Source organism: Pseudoliparis swirei, chromosome 8 (genome assembly GCF_029220125.1).
Source record: "Pseudoliparis swirei isolate HS2019 ecotype Mariana Trench chromosome 8, NWPU_hadal_v1, whole genome shotgun sequence".
NCBI lineage: Eukaryota > Metazoa > Chordata > Actinopteri > Perciformes > Liparidae > Pseudoliparis > Pseudoliparis swirei.
The window spans coordinates 10,514,297-10,530,539 of NC_079395.1; the positions used below are offsets into that span (position 1 = coordinate 10,514,297).

General features: G+C 43.1%; 3 protein-coding genes across 6 annotated transcripts; 2 read left to right on the forward strand and 1 right to left on the reverse strand.

The window, feature by feature from the left end:
• The first annotated feature begins 238 nt into the window (after positions 1–238).
• On the forward strand, positions 239–1,795 carry dynlt5 (dynein light chain Tctex-type family member 5). The gene is made up of 5 exons (XM_056421469.1): positions 239–284; positions 518–685; positions 847–935; positions 1,251–1,375; positions 1,468–1,795. Exons 2-5 carry the CDS (start codon positions 576–578, stop codon positions 1,669–1,671), a joined length of 528 nt encoding a protein of 175 aa, XP_056277444.1. The 5' UTR covers positions 239–284; positions 518–575; the 3' UTR covers positions 1,672–1,795.
• A 1,868-nt stretch (positions 1,796–3,663) lies between these two features.
• On the forward strand, positions 3,664–12,616 carry mier1b (mesoderm induction early response 1b, transcriptional regulator). Of its 3 annotated transcripts, none has more exons than XM_056420965.1 (13): positions 3,664–3,678; positions 4,433–4,457; positions 5,516–5,664; positions 5,876–6,088; positions 6,224–6,353; positions 6,453–6,520; positions 6,953–7,025; positions 7,120–7,271; positions 7,804–7,885; positions 8,960–9,054; positions 9,373–9,500; positions 10,265–10,386; positions 10,916–12,616. In XM_056420965.1, exons 1-13 carry the CDS (start codon positions 3,670–3,672, stop codon positions 11,221–11,223), a joined length of 1,554 nt encoding a protein of 517 aa, XP_056276940.1. In that variant the 5' UTR covers positions 3,664–3,669; the 3' UTR covers positions 11,224–12,616. The 3 variants fall into 3 exon arrangements, with proteins under 3 accessions (XP_056276940.1, XP_056276939.1, XP_056276941.1); XM_056420964.1 differs by lacking the exon at positions 3,664–3,678 and adding an exon at positions 3,769–3,815; XM_056420966.1 differs by lacking the exon at positions 3,664–3,678 and adding an exon at positions 3,771–3,815 and having other exon boundaries at positions 9,454–9,500.
• Positions 12,617–12,878: 262 nt separating this feature from the next.
• LOC130197966 (UDP-N-acetylglucosamine/UDP-glucose/GDP-mannose transporter-like) lies at positions 12,879–16,122 on the reverse strand. 2 transcript variants are annotated; one of them, XM_056420967.1, is made up of 13 exons: positions 15,896–16,122; positions 14,878–14,911; positions 14,705–14,791; positions 14,538–14,605; positions 14,376–14,447; positions 14,226–14,294; positions 14,043–14,145; positions 13,728–13,820; positions 13,567–13,634; positions 13,407–13,485; positions 13,253–13,335; positions 13,126–13,178; positions 12,879–13,004 (listed from the first exon to the last, which is right to left on the reverse strand). In XM_056420967.1, exons 1-13 carry the CDS (start codon positions 16,075–16,077, stop codon positions 12,949–12,951), a joined length of 1,047 nt encoding a protein of 348 aa, XP_056276942.1. In that variant the 5' UTR covers positions 16,078–16,122; the 3' UTR covers positions 12,879–12,948. The 2 variants fall into 2 exon arrangements, with proteins under 2 accessions (XP_056276942.1, XP_056276943.1); XM_056420968.1 differs by having other exon boundaries at positions 12,879–13,009.
• Between the last annotated feature and the right edge of the window lie 121 nt (positions 16,123–16,243).

Genomic DNA, 16,243 nt, shown 5'->3' on the forward strand with positions numbered 1-16,243 from the left:
GAGATTTTTTCTGCTGTTTCCAAGGTCCAGAATTACCTGAATTTAGAGCCACTAACTTGCTTTTTATCAGCACAGTATTTGTCATCAGATGCGGTTATGAATAATCCATCAGTACATTAGTGTAACACCACGTCAAACAAACAAACAAACAAACAAACACGTGTATGTTAGTTTAGCAGCAGGAAGGCGGACAGCATTGGAAGCCCCGCCCACTGGCCAATGGTTGGCGGTTGCCATGGCAACACCAAGCTCTACTTCGCTCTGCTCGTCTCCAGAGGGAAACGGTAAACATTTGTTACATTTCTGTTTGACCAATTTGACACGACATGGTCAGTAAAGTCACCAGCGAGCGTCACGTGGGCTCGGACGAGCACAAATAAAATGTTGCATCGTTTTAACGGTGAACGCTTCGTGTTGTGTTTGTGTTTGATGCGCGTGCTCAACTTCCGGAGTGGCGTGACCACTGTATGTGTTGTTTACCGAGATAATAATGAACTTATATCGTCAATATGTTCAGGTTGTTGTCGTCGTTGTGTAAAGACAAGGTCGCGTCCAGGGAATAAGGGGAAGCTGCCATGTCCGACCAGCACCTGAAATCTCAAAGAAAAGAGAAGAGGACCGGCAAGGTGCCCTCAGAGGGCGGCCATCTGGTCAGAAGCAAAGACACAACTGGCAGGACCAAAGAGTGAGTCCACTCTGCTCATCATATGGGCCAATATACATCTTTAATTACTATGTTTTTGTCAGTCATCTTAATCAATCATACCTAACTGTTTGGTCAGCCCCAGCTGTTCCCACCATGGTGGCCCTTTACTGACTTTTCCTTCTACCGATCATGTCTTTCAGCTCCATAAGTACTGTGTCGTACTTAGATGAACTAGCACACCATGATGATGCCCGGATGGTCATAACGATGGAGAACACCTTCCAGCTGGGTGAGTTCATGTTCATTTAGTTTTTGATTTATTTGATTTGATAAGGCTAATTCAGTACTTCAATAATGACATGTTTTGGGTTAAAGTGTAGCCTCTTCTGACTACAACAATGTGCTACATGCTGGGGAGTAATGGATGGAACGAGATCAGTAACATGTCATGGCAGCAGGCATTTCAATGCAATATCAATTATGATTTCGATTCAGTTTGCTTGCAGATCAATGAAACACAACATGTTTACGAACCAAAGCAACTGCACATGAAGTCAAACATATTTGCCCTGTTATTGTCGTCTTTTGTGTTTTGGAAAAACAGGACCTCTCAAACGCATCCCCATTCCTGCCGTCACAGAAATACTGAAGGATGTGCTTACCAATTACCTTCAAGAGGAGAAATATGAAGTAGAATGGTCTCAAAAAATGACAAAAACAATATGTGAGGTAAATAACAATTTAAGCTCATTCATGCAGCACCTTTTTGAGTACCTTTAATTTCTGTTCTATGAGTTTCGGTCTTTGGATTTACCCCCCAGGTGATAAGAGCCCGAGTGAAAGAGCTCATGATTCCCCGATATAAGATTGTCGTCCTGGTCCACATCGGCCAGCTCACCGGGCAGAGCATGCAAATCAGCAGCCGCTGTCTGTGGGATGCATCTAATGACACCGTGGCCTCCTACTCCTTCAAGAACAGCTCTTTGTTTGGTTTGGCAACTGTCTACGCTGTTTACTTTGAGTGAATTAAGCAGATAATAAATAGACTGACACTGGTTATGCTTTTCTTGATAACTAAAGATTGCTGCTGTTGAAGAGTTTTGTTTCTATGTTGTATATTTTACCATGTATAAAATGATAAAACAAGAATTTGTAAGCAACGTTCATGGTGTTTTATTTCATTTGTGGTAGCACGTAAAATCAAATCACATTATCCAAATAAATGTTCTGAAGATTTTATTTTTAAGCTCATGAATAACTGAGTGATGATCGTTCCTCTCTAGCAGAGCATGGAGAGGTCACTCCTTCGACAGCCGAGTTTACAGCACACTGATATCAGGGCCTTGTTTTGGTCCCGCCGTTGACGGTCTATTGCTGGCTCATCCGTCGTCTTCAGTTTTGGCTCCCTGCTACCTGCCAAGAGATATCGCCCGATCAGTTATTTATATATTAGTTGTGAAATCAACCCCAAAGCTACAAAGACAATTTCAAGTCACAGGGTACTTACCGGCCTGCAAAGCCTCCGTTTCTCCCATCATTCTCCTCCACCTGGACCCTCCGCAGGTGTACACCACGGCCCTCACGAATGACCGGCCACACAGCCTCAGTGTGCTCTTGTTATGCTCAGTCTGAACCTGTGCTACGCACGACATGCACAGCATCATCGCAAGCAGGAGTAGGGATCTCATGTCGTTTATCCCCAGAAAACATCTGTCCTGACCTTTTTATACAGTCCATGTTCCTGTCAAAGCCTTTTATGGAGAGTCTCCAGTGATGTCACAGAGTTTCCCAAGACGTCCTCAGGTAATACCTGTGTAAATAAGTGTGTATTATCTTTGATAACCATCTGGCTTTTAGCAGCGGATGTCAGTCTGGTCATGCGGGATATGTGTGGGAATCTAGGCCATTGTGATGATCACTGATTGACTACATTTTCGTAAATGTTTAAGAGAAAGAATTGCTTTTTTATGTCCGAACTGTCGGGTTTTTATTGCCATGGATCTAGCTAAGTGTAGTTTAATGGATCGCTTGAGATATCCATCCGACAACAAACTGAGATGATGGCTCTCTGCATAGCAACAAAGTGAAGTGTCAGCCCACTATCATGGACATAAATCAGTGATTCCGAGAAGAGACAGTTGCATTAACCACAACACATGTCAAAATGTAACTGTGTTTTTGTATCAAGTTATGACCAACTCCTAATGTGGCCAAGCAAAAATTAGTTTGTGATCTTGAAATAACCTTATCAAAGCACAAAATAAGATAAGATAAGATACTTTATTCATCCCCAGGGGGAAATTATTTGAATGTATAGATCATTTACATAGCAGCGATAGAGTTTAAGTTGGGAAATACATTTGTGTAAGATTACTTATTAGTCAATCCCAGTTTAGAAATGTCATCATGTATTCCATGTTTGAATGTATTACATGTTCATAAACATCATTGTTGGGTCCTCTTGGGTGTACCCTTAATATGGGAATAAAGCATTATGCAGTGTTGTCCATGTAATCAGCTTTACAGCCTGGACATGTGATGTTACATTATAAACAACATTACTTTTTAATACCTCTGCTGTCGTGATGTATGAAGTCATCTTGAAATATATATTGTTCTGAACTTTAAATCGTTGAATAGATTTGTCCTCTTCTTCAATCTTTTTGTGATATGTTCTGTTTTTCAAGTAAAAGATCCCCGGGTCAATACTCCTGCTGGCTTCCCTTAGGCATCTTAAAACCAAATAACCACATTGCTAATGGTTTTCTCATTTTAGAGCGTGTCAGAACATTGCATTTCATCCATTTAAATTAGCCTATATATTTAGTATTTTAACAGAGAGTAAACAATTCAGACCTACATGTACGTTTTTTATAAAAACAATATTACATAACGTTCATAAATAATAATAATAACTGCATTATCTATGCTCTGAAGCACGATGCGCTTGATACTGCAGGTGGGCGGGGCCCTACATCCGGGAACCACCGCAACCCCTGACGTGACCCTGCAGGATTGCAAACATGGCGGAGGTAAGAAAGTGAAATATATATTCGGGGGGAAATAAATTTATACTGCGAAAATAGTTTGTTCCGTCCGAAGCGTACATCGTTTGAGTATCGTAGCTTGAACACACAAAATGAAGAATCCGACGTTTTTGTTGCTAGATGTGAGTCATTTGTTGACACGAGCATGTTTAGTAAACTTCGGGTTTAGCTAACGTTAGCTGCGCGAGCCCTAGCTGCGGCGTTAGCGAGGATACTTCGAGGTTTTCTTTAAGAATACTGAACTGTGTATTTTGACGTTTTGAATTCGTACGATATGTAGCGGGAGTTTCGTGGTGAGAGATACTGTGCGCGGGTGGGTTTTCGCGTGTTACTCGCAGGCGGTTCATCCCAGGCGTAACTTGGACGCGTTAGCTCGATGTATGTAACGGAGATGTAGCTTTCTGTGTGTAAGTTAGCCCCCTCGGACGCACATTAACTGTTAACGTGAAACTGGTCGCACGCAGGCGTTTGACTCCGAGCCCGTGGGGCTGTCGATGTGCTTCATACGTTTCACAGGAAGTGGAGACAGTCTTCTTTGTTTCTGTCTTTTAAAAAAACAACTGCAGTCAGCTTTTCGGATACGAGCGCGCCTTTTCCCCCCCGCTCGTCTCGGTGGCCCCTGCCTGAGAAACTTGCTGTGTGAAGTTGTGCCGCGGCTAACTCTCTCTCCATGTTCCTCACATGAGATCTGTACCTCCGAAGCTGTTGTTGAACTTTATTTATGTTTTCCGTTCTCCAGCCCTCCGTCGGGAGTTCGAACCCAGGTATTTAAAGCTGGAGTGTTGTTGTTGTTGTTGTTGTTGTTGTTGTTGTTGGTGTTTGTGTGCATGGCAAAAAGTTTCACATTTATTGTTCAAACTTATACGTAATGTCACATGGTCCTATTTGTTCCGTAAAGCAACTAAGTGAAAAAAAGAGTAGCACCGTGAACCAACATATATAACGCACAGAAGTGGAACATGTTATTTTCAAAATTATTTTATTGTCTTGGACTTAATCACATGTTTAATATTACATTATTTTATTGTTAAGTTGTTGACAATGACAAACACAATAATGTTACTAGTTATTTATTTGTTATTATGTGTTTTCTGGGTTGTTTACACCTGTAATGTTTGTAAACAACGATAAAACACTTTTATTTAAATACAACCACAAATCTGCAATGTATCTACTCAGGCTATGGTTGGGCAACAGGATTCAATTTACCTTTAGATATTTCAACATCGTGTTCATACCCTGGAATCAGTCCTATAACTATTTTTGGCTGTCTTAAAGGGGCATTTCCTCTTAACTGTCGTGTGATTTATTTATCCAGATTGTTTGGGATATTTCCAAAAACAACTCTCACAAGATTGAAAAATAGTGAATATGTATTTTTTTATTTAATGTGGTAAAGTAATTAATATTATATATTTATGGCAATGTTAGATTTAAATTTTGTTCATCAGTGTAATGAAGTACTACTATTTTGAGATCCCCGCACCTGCCAAAAATAGACATTACCATCTGTGTGTTTAACTGAAATATTTTGGATTTTTTAGCTCTGTTCAATCTGTTCAATTCGGCTAGTGAAGTAAATAATTAAATACGGTTTAATTAAATTAAACTTCAAACATTTTTTCATTAAATATATTACATATACCAGAAAAAAATATTGTAATTATCTTGCCAACTTCTACCTGAATATATCTGTAATCTACATATATATTTATTAAACATAAAATACTAGATGGAGCATTATTGGATTTGTTCATAATTTCCTCCATGTTTTCAGTTACATTTTGTAATATTGCTTTCATTTTTGGGGTCATTTTTCTAGGAGGTTCAGCAGTTTCCGTTGACCATGATTTCGACCCATCAGCAGACATGCTCGTCCATGACTTTGATGATGAACGTACCTTGGAGGAAGAAGAAATGTTGGAGGCATCAGATGAGACAAACGTCAACGAGATTGAAGATCTTGCACGGGTAAGCTTCAGGCGTGGATCATATTTAGTTTTGTCTGTTATAGAAATGTGGTGTAGCTCAGAATTTGGACGGTTATCCATCAATTTGGGCATAATTATGGGTCTCAGTCTTGAGTTTTAAATTCCCATTTAGACCGAATGATTCCTTTTGTCATCAGATTGTATAGTTTATTTTACAATTTAGAAAACAACTGTCCGTTTTCGTTCAACAGGAGGGAGAGATGCCCATTCATGAGCTGCTGAGTCTGTATGGTTATGGGGGTGGTTCGCCAGCAGATGATGATGATGATGATGATGATGATGATGAAGAGGAGGAAGAACTCGACGAAGAGGAGGATGATGAGGACGAGGAGGAGGAGGAGGAGGAGGAGGACCTGGACAATGATGAAAGCAGCAGGAGCACTGGCGAGTTAAAAAGAAATGAGGTATGTCGATGTTTCTTGAGTCTCTTAACAGAGATGGGGTTTCCAAACACTAAATGTATTTTGTTGTGTTGACTGTATTTTGTAATGTCAGCATTGTTTGCTGTATCCTTTTTGAGTACGTTTGTATGCTTTCAGGTTTCGGGTGTTAAGATCTCATCGGTGCAGGGCGATGATGCCCAGGCAACTTCTGAGGTCCGCACACGCTCAGTCAGGACCCTCGGCACAGCGGAACTCATTCGCCCCCAGAAACTCAAGTACTTTGAAAGTATGAGCCATTTTCCATCGTTGTCTTTCTCCTCCTCATTGCAAATAAAAGCATAATGTTTTTTTTCGTTGGTTCAATGGATGTGACGTTGTATTTCAGGTAATAATGATGCAGAAGATGAGTCTGATGAAGATGAGGACTATGTTCCATCGGAAGACTGGAAAAAGGTGTGTATGAACTTTATTTATCAGAGTATTAGACACGTGTACTGCTTTATTGGAGCTTGGGTCACACGACAGTGCCAACAACATTTGTCAGAACAAGAACATTAATTTCTTTTAAATGCTAAATGCCTCGATCAGATGAATTAGTTGACAGACTTCCCGCTCTTTGTCAGGCTTTGCAGCGTGTATAGTGTCACTTCATGTTTGCCAATTATTTTTTTGAAATACACAGTCACAGTGACTTTCACTACGAAGGATAAATCAACAAATACATTGAGCCTGCTGCAAAAGGGGATCGTTCAATGGAACAATCAAACATTTACAACTTCCGGATTTCCAGTGTGAGGAAAAAAACAAGTTGAAATTGCAAGCAGCTTTCATATTTCTGATACATTAAGAAGCAGCCAGTCTAAATGATGTGTTTATTCCCAACAGGAAATCATGGTGGGCTCAATGTATCAGGCAGAAACTCCCACTGGCCTGTGTAAATATAAAGACAATGAAAAAGGTAAGCTGGATGTTTGCGTGTCCTTTCTGGGTCTAAAATAACTAAAGATGGTACAACAAGTTGACATGGTGTTTTCTGTGAATCTGTCCTCTAGTTTATGAAAACGATGACCAATTGTTGTGGAACCCCGAGTTACTTCCTGAAGGCAAAGTGGTGGAGTTCTTGACTGAGGCGTCAAGGCGGACAGGAGAGGAGAAAGGAGTGGAAGCAATCCCAGAGGGATCCCATATCAAAGACAATGAACAGGTGACGGCACTTGTGCTGGAGGATAAGATTGGCCAATATTTTTCTTACTGTTATCAAATCCCACCACCAAAACTGTAACAGTCAACTGTCACCAAAGCCCACTGTTCCTTACATCTCTGTACCATAGACCTCCATTGTTGTCCACAAAGCTTGTAAAACCCACCACTGAGCCACGCTGTGGTACTGCGTGAGGAGCTCTGTCACTAAGGCCACCGCAGGTTATTTTGAGCCACCAAATGTGTATCATTCTGCGGCTGAAATGCACTTCTATACTTCTGTAATGTCGGCTAAAGACTACAGTACCCAGCTGTGCTGGGTAATGAATGAGCCTTTACAAAGATGAAACGATACATCTTCAAACCACTTTTGAAGATTTCTATCTAGAGTAGGAAGGAATGGGCTTTGGCGTTCCTGACAGGGGAGACGCTTTGTTTGTTTGTTGACATTAAGAAAAATATTTAAATGGCGCCAGCATCTTGCTTTAAATGAAACGAACCGTGCTGACCATGTGTGATCATTTGTTTCCCTCCAGGCGTTGTATGAACTGGTGAAGTGTGACTTTGACACAGAGGAAGCTTTAAGAAGACTGAAGTTTAATGTCAAAGCAGCCAGAGGTAAGTAGACGATGACGCTCGTCTGACCTTCAGTAGGGATGGGTATCGTTTGGGTTTTTTCCGATACCGGTGCTAAACCGGTACTTTTAAAACGATACCGGTGCCTAAACGGTGCCTGAACCGATACTTTTTTTTTTTAAACGCACAATGGGGACATTAAAAACCTCTTTGGGCATATTCCCTGTAGAAGCCGTTATCATGGAGCACCGACACACAACGGATATCAGACTGTTAACATACACAATATATGTTCTCCATGATATGACGTGTGTGTGTGTGTATATATATATTGTCATGTGCAGCCTTTATAGGGTTAATCCTGTCACTGTTTTGATGGGCAAAGAGAACAACCAATCAGAGGGACTGAAGATGACACGTGACAAATAAAGTGTTGCTTCTGACAGCGAGAGTTACACTGAAACAAAGTGACGCCCCCCGGTCTTTATTCCTCGTCATTATATTCCCGGTAACACCGGGTATACAGCCGGGACCGCTGTACACCAACACATCTGCGAGCAGACTGTCACGCTCGTAGCTCGTAGCTAGCTCGTAGCTAGCGCTAGCTACGAGCTAGCTTAAGCATGGTTATAATGGCTAATTTATTCTTTCTTGGGCTACTTTTATGAATGCAAGACTTGCAATCAACGTTACGGTACTAATCTGAGTTAAGGCTGCTCGTCATCATCGGTCTCCCCGTGTTCAGGGGGACCGGTGACGGTCTCCCCGTCGCGTCCAGCCTGACGCTGGTGTGCTCGACACGGGCTCACGGAGTCACACACGGCGCAGCCTCCGCTGTCAGAGTTAAATGAGAGGCTATCGCAACCTGCTGACAGGGCGGAGTCACCAGAGAAGTTCACAACAATAGTTTTTTTCAATTTCAATCGGCTCAGGCACCGGAAAGAAGCACCGAAATGTGCGTTGCGTTTCGGTCCGGGTAATACCGGTTGTATTGGAACCGGTACCATATTGGCACCGGGTTTCGGAACCCAACCCTAACCTTCAGTTGACTCAGTTTGGGGAGATGCTCTGTCCTCTGATCGTCTGAAGCATTAACACGTATTCTCTGTGCCACAGAGGAGCTTTCTGTCTGGACGGAAGAGGAATGTAGACATTTTGAACAGGGACTAAAAGCTTATGGGAAAGACTTTCATTTAATACAGGCCAACAAGGTAAGAGAAGTGTTGAAACGCCACATTAATGAACTATTTCTGATTTCATGTCATGAATTGATAACATTAAAAAGCATTAAAGATAAGATCTTGACATTACTTTTTAAATGCATGTCGATGTGTTTGCTGTGTAATGCTCAGGGTTGGAATCAACCTTGTTGCATAATGAGACGAATCAAATTTCTTGTGTTTGGAGATTGTTTGACTTTTCTCAGAATCTCCAAAATAATTTGATTTGTCTCCAATGTGAAATTGTACTGATCTCTCCAGACGATGGTAATAATGGTTATTTCATGTCTGCTGAATTAAATCTTTCAGGTGAGAACTAGGTCTGTAGGAGAATGTGTGGCCTTTTATTACATGTGGAAGAAGTCTGAGCGTTATGATTTCTTTGCACAGCAAACCAGACTTGGGAAAAGGAAATACAACCTTCACCCTGGTGTCACGTAAGTTCAAAATAAAAAAAAAGGTTTTACAGTTTTGTGTAAATTATTTACAGAAGAAATTGTATTCTTGTTTCATGTTGACGTGTTTGGTGATGTTGGTTGTTATTAAAATTCCAGTCGATGTTTTGTGGCTCAAAACCAAAATACAAACATTAAACTTAGTAAACAGATTCTTCATTCCGCAGCTCATTGTACGAAAAGCTTTGTTCAAACATGCAGATTTTAAATAATGAATGAGGTGTTTCCCTTTTTAGAAAGATATATTTTTAATATTGATTTAAATATCCATCTTTTTTTCATTCTGTTGAAATACTCCAGTAAGCCCATAACGTGTATTTATATTTCACGTGAGGAAACACGAGAAGTCTTAACGTGCTCTATAAAACAGACATAAGCACCGGGTCGTGCCTCCCCGGTGCGGCAATTTATATCGATATATTTGTTTAAATCATATTAATTATGGGTGTAATATAACTTTAATGTGATGCCAAAATTAAGTTAAGTCTGAGACTAACCTAGTCTCAGTCTGAGGGAATTGATAAATTTATTAAATAGTATGGAACAACTTCTGTATGTGGCAACGTACCTGGTGATGCCACCTCAACTGCAAAGAGTTTGACTCCATGTTTATTGCAACACGCTCGTATCAAACTCGACGACAGCTGCAGTAATAAAATATCAAGATTTTTTTTTTTAAAGAAAAAAAGAAGCATATCCCGAGTGGTATTTGTGTGTAACGGCGCGTGTGCTCTGTGTGTCCTCAGAGACTACATGGACAGATTACTGGATGAAACGGAGAGCGCCACGTCCAGCAGGGCGGCGTCGCCGCCTCCCTCCAGCAGCAGCGCCAGCCACTCGGAGAGGGAAGACGGCAGCAGTCAGAACGGTGAGCTGATGAGGACAAAGTACCGACGTCAACGCACACACACACACACACCGTTAGTTTGGAGTGAAATGTATTCAGATTACTTGTTAAAACGGCCGGACGTCGGTGATGACGAGCGGAGCAGGTCACCGCTGATTGGCTTTCGCAACACAGCGCCGCACACATTTTTCACACGAGTTGAACAATTTCAACTGCCACACATGAGGCACATTTATCGCGCCGCATGCCGGAAATTCGCGTTAATATCCGCTTTGAGTTTGTATGAAATCTACTCGTGAAAAATGTGCAACGCTTTTGGTGTGAACACACATCACTGGACATCACATGTTGGCCACTGGAGTCTTTTTCTTATCTGTAAGTCGAACTCTGAACAATGTGAGCAGCACATGTGAAATACAACTTCGGCCTCCCTCCTTCTTAGTTGATGAATTTGCCATTTTGATTTTAGGCGTTGTGCCTACGACCTTATTTTGGAATTTGGGCGATCCAACATTTCAAGTCTAACTCACTTTTAATTTGTCATTGCCAGGTATCGTGAGCCACACTTCAAGTCACCCAGTGGATGGCGCTCCGTTGCCCCCAATGAATCACGTGAAAGCCGAGTCCGTTCAGTCCAACGGGCCCTCCCTCCCGCTGGGGGAAGCTCCGGCTCCCCTGTCAGACGACGCCTGCAGCCCGCCCAGTGCGCCCAGTCACGACCAAAATGGTTCTCTGGAGCCTTTGCTGGACCACAGAGAAACGGCAACGGCTCACGAAAGGCCGGCCAAGAGATGCAGAACGGAGGCGGAGCCATTGGACCAAAGCGAGGTGGAACCATCCAGAACACAGGAGGACTGACAGAGTTCAGTGATGAAGACTAATAGACGCTGAATTATGGGAAAGCCTCCCGGGGGGGGGGGGGAGCCCCGCTTGGCCCGTGAGGGCAGTAGCTCCTGAGAGCATAGACTCACTTTTTGACAAGGTCAAAGGTCACTGATGAACACAGCCAACCAAACTGTAGCTGGTCCTCCAGGAGGGGGAGGCGGCCTCCCCGTCCCAACCCATCCACCAACAGACAGCCCGCGGAGCTCCTCCCCCCTCCCCATCGCCCGCGTTCACTTTTTGGAGACTGACTGACACATTTTTGCCAAGAATTTCTTTTTTATATTTGTACTCATAGAACATAAATCACCTGTGATATTTTTTTACACAAGAGATATTTATATTTTTAAACAAGAAAACTAATAAGTAACTGCTGTTCAAGCTATTGAGAACATACATCTGATGAAACGGGGACGTGCGTTTTAATCGATTAAACCTCAACGGTCAAAGAGGCGAGATGAGTGAGGGCGGGGCCGCCACCGGCTCTTTGAGTTGCACTTTGATTGTATGTTTCTCATCTTTATGGACGAGGAGTGAGTCAAACCCAGCAGAATTACATTTTCACTCCTCTTCGTGAACCCGCTCCAGCCTCTAACTGGAGCGGCCGTTTGTCTGATTCTGATAAATAAGCCGACGGGTTTGTTTGTGTAAAGCAGCTGACATCAGTGATGTCCTGTATTATAACTCATGTAGGAGAGTATTTTTGGATTTTCATAGTCGGTCCTTGGCTCAACGCTTTGTTTTTACTAGACAGAATGTCCGTGATTTTTAATGTAAAGTTTGTATAGATTTCTTACCTTGAGCAGTTGGTACATTTCTTTTTATATAACTGTCTGTTCAGGTCTTCCTTGTCGGCTGCTGTGCTTTTGGTTTCGACTCTTTTGCCTGTGTTGCTCTGAGATGGATGTAATAAATAAACAAGTAGCCATTCCTCTTTCCTCCGTTTGGCACCACTTTCCATTCCTGTGTAACAATCTTGCACAATCTGACATGTTTGTAGCGGAGAGTGTCGTCTTCAGCGCAAAGAGAAACCTCCACGTTGAGGTCGAGCGTGCTGCTCAGAGTGCATCGCTGACCCGTCGCTCCGCAGCAGCTTAACCTTCATGTCCTGGGAGACCTTCGTTTGTTTTGGTCCAGTATCTGTTCGGCTTGATGCTCAAGTGTTTTACTTTGAACTTGCATTCACAATTAAGATAAGTTTGTCTCAATATTGTTGATCCATGTAGTTTTTTTCTTTCCCTTTGTTGACAACGATGTGTAGTTTCTGGTTTTTTTCTTTCTCTGTAAATGACATGAATAAAATTGATTTCCAAGACTGGCTATGAATGGAATAACATTGGCTATATTTAATAAATGTATTAATGAGTGAGTTGTATTGAGTTTTCAAACTGCACACTTGAAAACAAAAATAACTTCATTGTATTCCAAATTCTTTTCAATACTTAAAAGTCATGTTAAAAGATATACTGGCCTTGAGCAAAACACATTAATCTGATTACAGTTAAGGAAAATGTCAACATTGTTTTGTCCCAACAACAAAATTAAGTTCAGAAGATAAACACTTTCAAATCTATTGATTTGTCAAATACAAAAACGCTCATGACTGTATTAAATCAGTGAAATATTCTGAAAAAGTTAAGGCACTTTGTCTTTATTAAAGATATATAATTGAATTGTTTGTCAAACATTTTGACAGCTTAATTAAGAGCCAGACGATCGCAGTTCTTCGACGTCGTGACGGGACCCGTGGATTACGCCTTTTCTGTTAAATCAAATACATTTATAATACACATTCAGCATGTTCAGTTTGTGTACACATTGCAGGTGTTTATTTGATTCTCTGGAGGTTTTGCTGCACATTGTTCAAAGAGCTCTTACTGGTCTGCTCCTGTGTGAAGATGATGTAGGAGTACAGCAGGCTGCCTGCGATGCTGTGGGACACACGGGGGACGCAATCAGTCCCCCGACTGAAGGAACACAGCAGCACCGTTTAAATGAGTCCTACCTGATGTTTAGGCCCGTGAAGTTAGTCCAGCTGAATATGTAGTCTCCTCCAAGCACCATTCCAATGTAAGTCACGAGGATATTCTGCAGGAGTCACGGACAGAGTCACCGCACGAATGTTACACAGAGGGCGGGGCGGCCGTGTGATGACGCACCTTAATACAGCCGACGATGGAGGTGGTGAGGGCCGAGTTGTACTGCGTGCACAGCATGATGGAGTACATTAAAATAAATCTGCACAGTGAAGAGGAATTAGAGAAGAGCAGCAATGTGGAATATTATGTAGGAATAACTCAGGATGGATGTCGATGTTACCCCATGACACAGGAGAGCACAAACTGCCCAACAAACAGCTGATCGGACCATCCACTATACTCCAACCCCTGGACTCAAACACACATTCAATTTGTCAGACACTAAATTGATAATTTAATAACAAGCATATTTCTGTAAAATAAATAAGAAGTATTCCCTACCACTTGCAAGTCCCCGGAGTAGTAAGCGTAGGCCGCAGTGGGGACAATCATGAATAAAGCGTTGTAGTAGAGAAGTCCATATTTGCCCAGCTCCTGACAGACACACACACACACACACACACACACACACACACACACACACACACACACACACACACACACACACACACACACACACACACACACACACACACACACACACACACACACACACACACACACACACACACACACACACACACACACACACACACACACACCTTGAGGCGACAGCGCAGCACACACTGCAGCGGTGTGACCGGCAGTTCCACTCACCTTGGCGTCTAGTTTCTGCTTGACGTACGCCCCGCTGGCCGCCGTCAGGACGTTGTTCATCATGATGAAGACGTAGCCTTCGAGGTCGAACGCTAGATCCGCGCTACAGGAAGCAAAAGCAGGCGAGGACACGAGTCAAGGCGTGAACCGGACGAGGTCAGCTCCAGGCTGTCGCCGTCTCACCTGGCGGCAATGAAAGCACCAAAGACCATGGTGAACACGGTGACCTTCACCGGCGCAGAGAAGGTCTTCCTGAGGAGGGAGCGGCTGCAGTGAGGGAACCCTTCATCGGCGGGGGAAATCACTCTCGTGAACGGTGATGACTGAACTTACTTCAGCAGGAGTCCCTCAAACAGCATCGTGAGACAAATGCTGAACCTCCTCAGGACTGTGAACATGGGCAGACTGGGAGGGAAACACGTATACTTTGATGTTTTACATGAATACTAGAATATAATATAGCATGACGATACGGTGATGATTAGAAGCTCTAACTTGAGTCGCTGTGTCCCAAAAAGCCCGGATATTTGATTCCCGACGTACAGAAGAGGCAGTGGAAACATCTGGAAAGACACAGAAACACATGAAATAAAAGTGTTTTCGATCTCATCTTGTCTAAATATGTTTTAATTTCAAGCGAGGGAACTGCTTCACGGTCTCACCTTGCGCGGTATACTCGTATCCACATCTGGAAACGAGATAACACCCAACAGCTTCCCAGTCCTCAGAACTACAATCGTAGCCAACATCTGCAGAGCGATTGAAGAAGGAAAGAAGTGTTTCAGGCTCGGTTCGGGAACAGGAAGTACCCGAGGCTCACTTAGGAGACACTTACCTGGCCGAGTGCAACACATGTCGACGATGGAAATCTGTAAAACACAAAGACCATCGTAAACATGAGGAAAACCACTTCAGAGAGAGAGAGAGATGGAGGACAGAGAGAAGAGAGAGAGAGATGGACAGAGAGAAGATAAAGAGATGGAGGATATAGTGATGGAGGACAGAGAGGAGAGAGAGATGGGAGATGACAGAGAGAAGAGATTGATGATGATAGAGAGGAGAGAGAGATGGAGGACAGAGTGAGATGGAAGATGACAGAAGAGAGAGATGGAGGACAGAGGGAAAAGAGAGATGACAGAGAGAAGAGATTGATGATGAGAGAGAGATGGAGGACAGAGTGAGATGGAAGAGGGAAGAGAGAAATGGAAGATGAGAGAAGAGAGAGATGGAGGACAGAGGGAAAAGAGAGAGAGCTCGAGGACAGAGGCGCGAGCGATGGAGGAGGACAGAGTGAGAGTGGCTGAAGGAGATCATCACTTGAAGCTTAATTCAGTTTCTGGACATCTTTCATCTGTTTAATAAAGTAAACGGTTGACGTTAATAAAGGAGAAGCAGTTAAACGGTGCTGTGGTCCGGCCTGCAGCGCGAGCTTCATCCTGATGGGAAGCTGCTTAGGATTTTAAGATAAGACTTGTTTACCTTTTACCCCCTCGAAAAATACTAAAGTCACACTTTAAAAAAACCTAAAAAAGCCCATCTCGACATGGATGCAGTTATATGATAGACATAATTGTTTCCACTGAGACCAACAACATTAAAAAACTTAACTAAACTATTACATCAGTGAAATGTCCACTGCGAGCTACTGATAGCAGATGGTTTGAACCCCAGAGATGTCGAAAGGTTTTATTGCGTATGAAATAAACTTTAAGAGGAAACACTTTCCTCCTAAAGACCTCCGATGCTTAAAGAAACGTCAGGTTGGAAAAGAAGACGCGCTTCTTCAGAACATTCCCGATGAACGGTTTAATATCCGCGCTCCCTCTCACGGCTGCGTGCACTTCGCCCTTCACCTGTAGCTCGTCAGGACGCTCTTGTTCACCACCACGATGAGGAACGAGCTGAGTCCGTACAGCGCCGCCGCCGCTAGTCTCCGCTGCGGCGCCGCGTCGCTCCCGGCGGCGCGCGGCGGCGCTTCCTCCCGCCGAAGCTTTCTGTCGCCGAGCTCCTGTCGACGCTTGTGGAGCGCAGCCATAGCTTCAACGCGATTATCGATCACGTTGAAACGGAACGAGTGCGAGCTCTTCTGCACATGCGTACACCGATCTAACCGAAGTGACGTAACCTGTCGTCGGCGATGACGGAAACGGAAAGGAGTGAACCATCTTGACCAGAACGTACTTGCGACCACAGGAGACGCT

Excerpts from the sequence above, each read along its gene's own strand:
- LOC130197966 (XM_056420967.1), bottom strand. The coding sequence starts at position 16,077 with ATGGCTGCGCTCCACAAGCGTCGACAGGAGCTCGGCGACAGAAAGCTT. Across the intron at positions 14,606-14,704 it reads ATACGAGTATACCGCGCAAG|ATGTTTCCACTGCCTCTTCT; the intron begins GTGAGACCGTGA and ends GTGTCTTTCCAG. Across the intron at positions 13,336-13,406 it reads CCATCGTCGGCTGTATTAAG|AATATCCTCGTGACTTACAT; the intron begins GTGCGTCATCAC and ends TGACTCCTGCAG.
- mier1b (XM_056420964.1), top strand. The coding sequence starts at position 3,786 with ATGAAGAATCCGACGTTTTTGTTGCTAGAT. Across the intron at positions 5,665-5,875 it reads AGATTGAAGATCTTGCACGG|GAGGGAGAGATGCCCATTCA; the intron begins GTAAGCTTCAGG and ends TTCGTTCAACAG. Across the intron at positions 10,387-10,915 it reads AGACGGCAGCAGTCAGAACG|GTATCGTGAGCCACACTTCA; the intron begins GTGAGCTGATGA and ends TGTCATTGCCAG.
- dynlt5 (XM_056421469.1), top strand. The coding sequence starts at position 576 with ATGTCCGACCAGCACCTGAAATCTCAAAGAAAAGAGAAGAGGACCGGC. Across the intron at positions 686-846 it reads ACAACTGGCAGGACCAAAGA|CTCCATAAGTACTGTGTCGT; the intron begins GTGAGTCCACTC and ends CATGTCTTTCAG. Across the intron at positions 936-1,250 it reads GGAGAACACCTTCCAGCTGG|GACCTCTCAAACGCATCCCC; the intron begins GTGAGTTCATGT and ends TTGGAAAAACAG.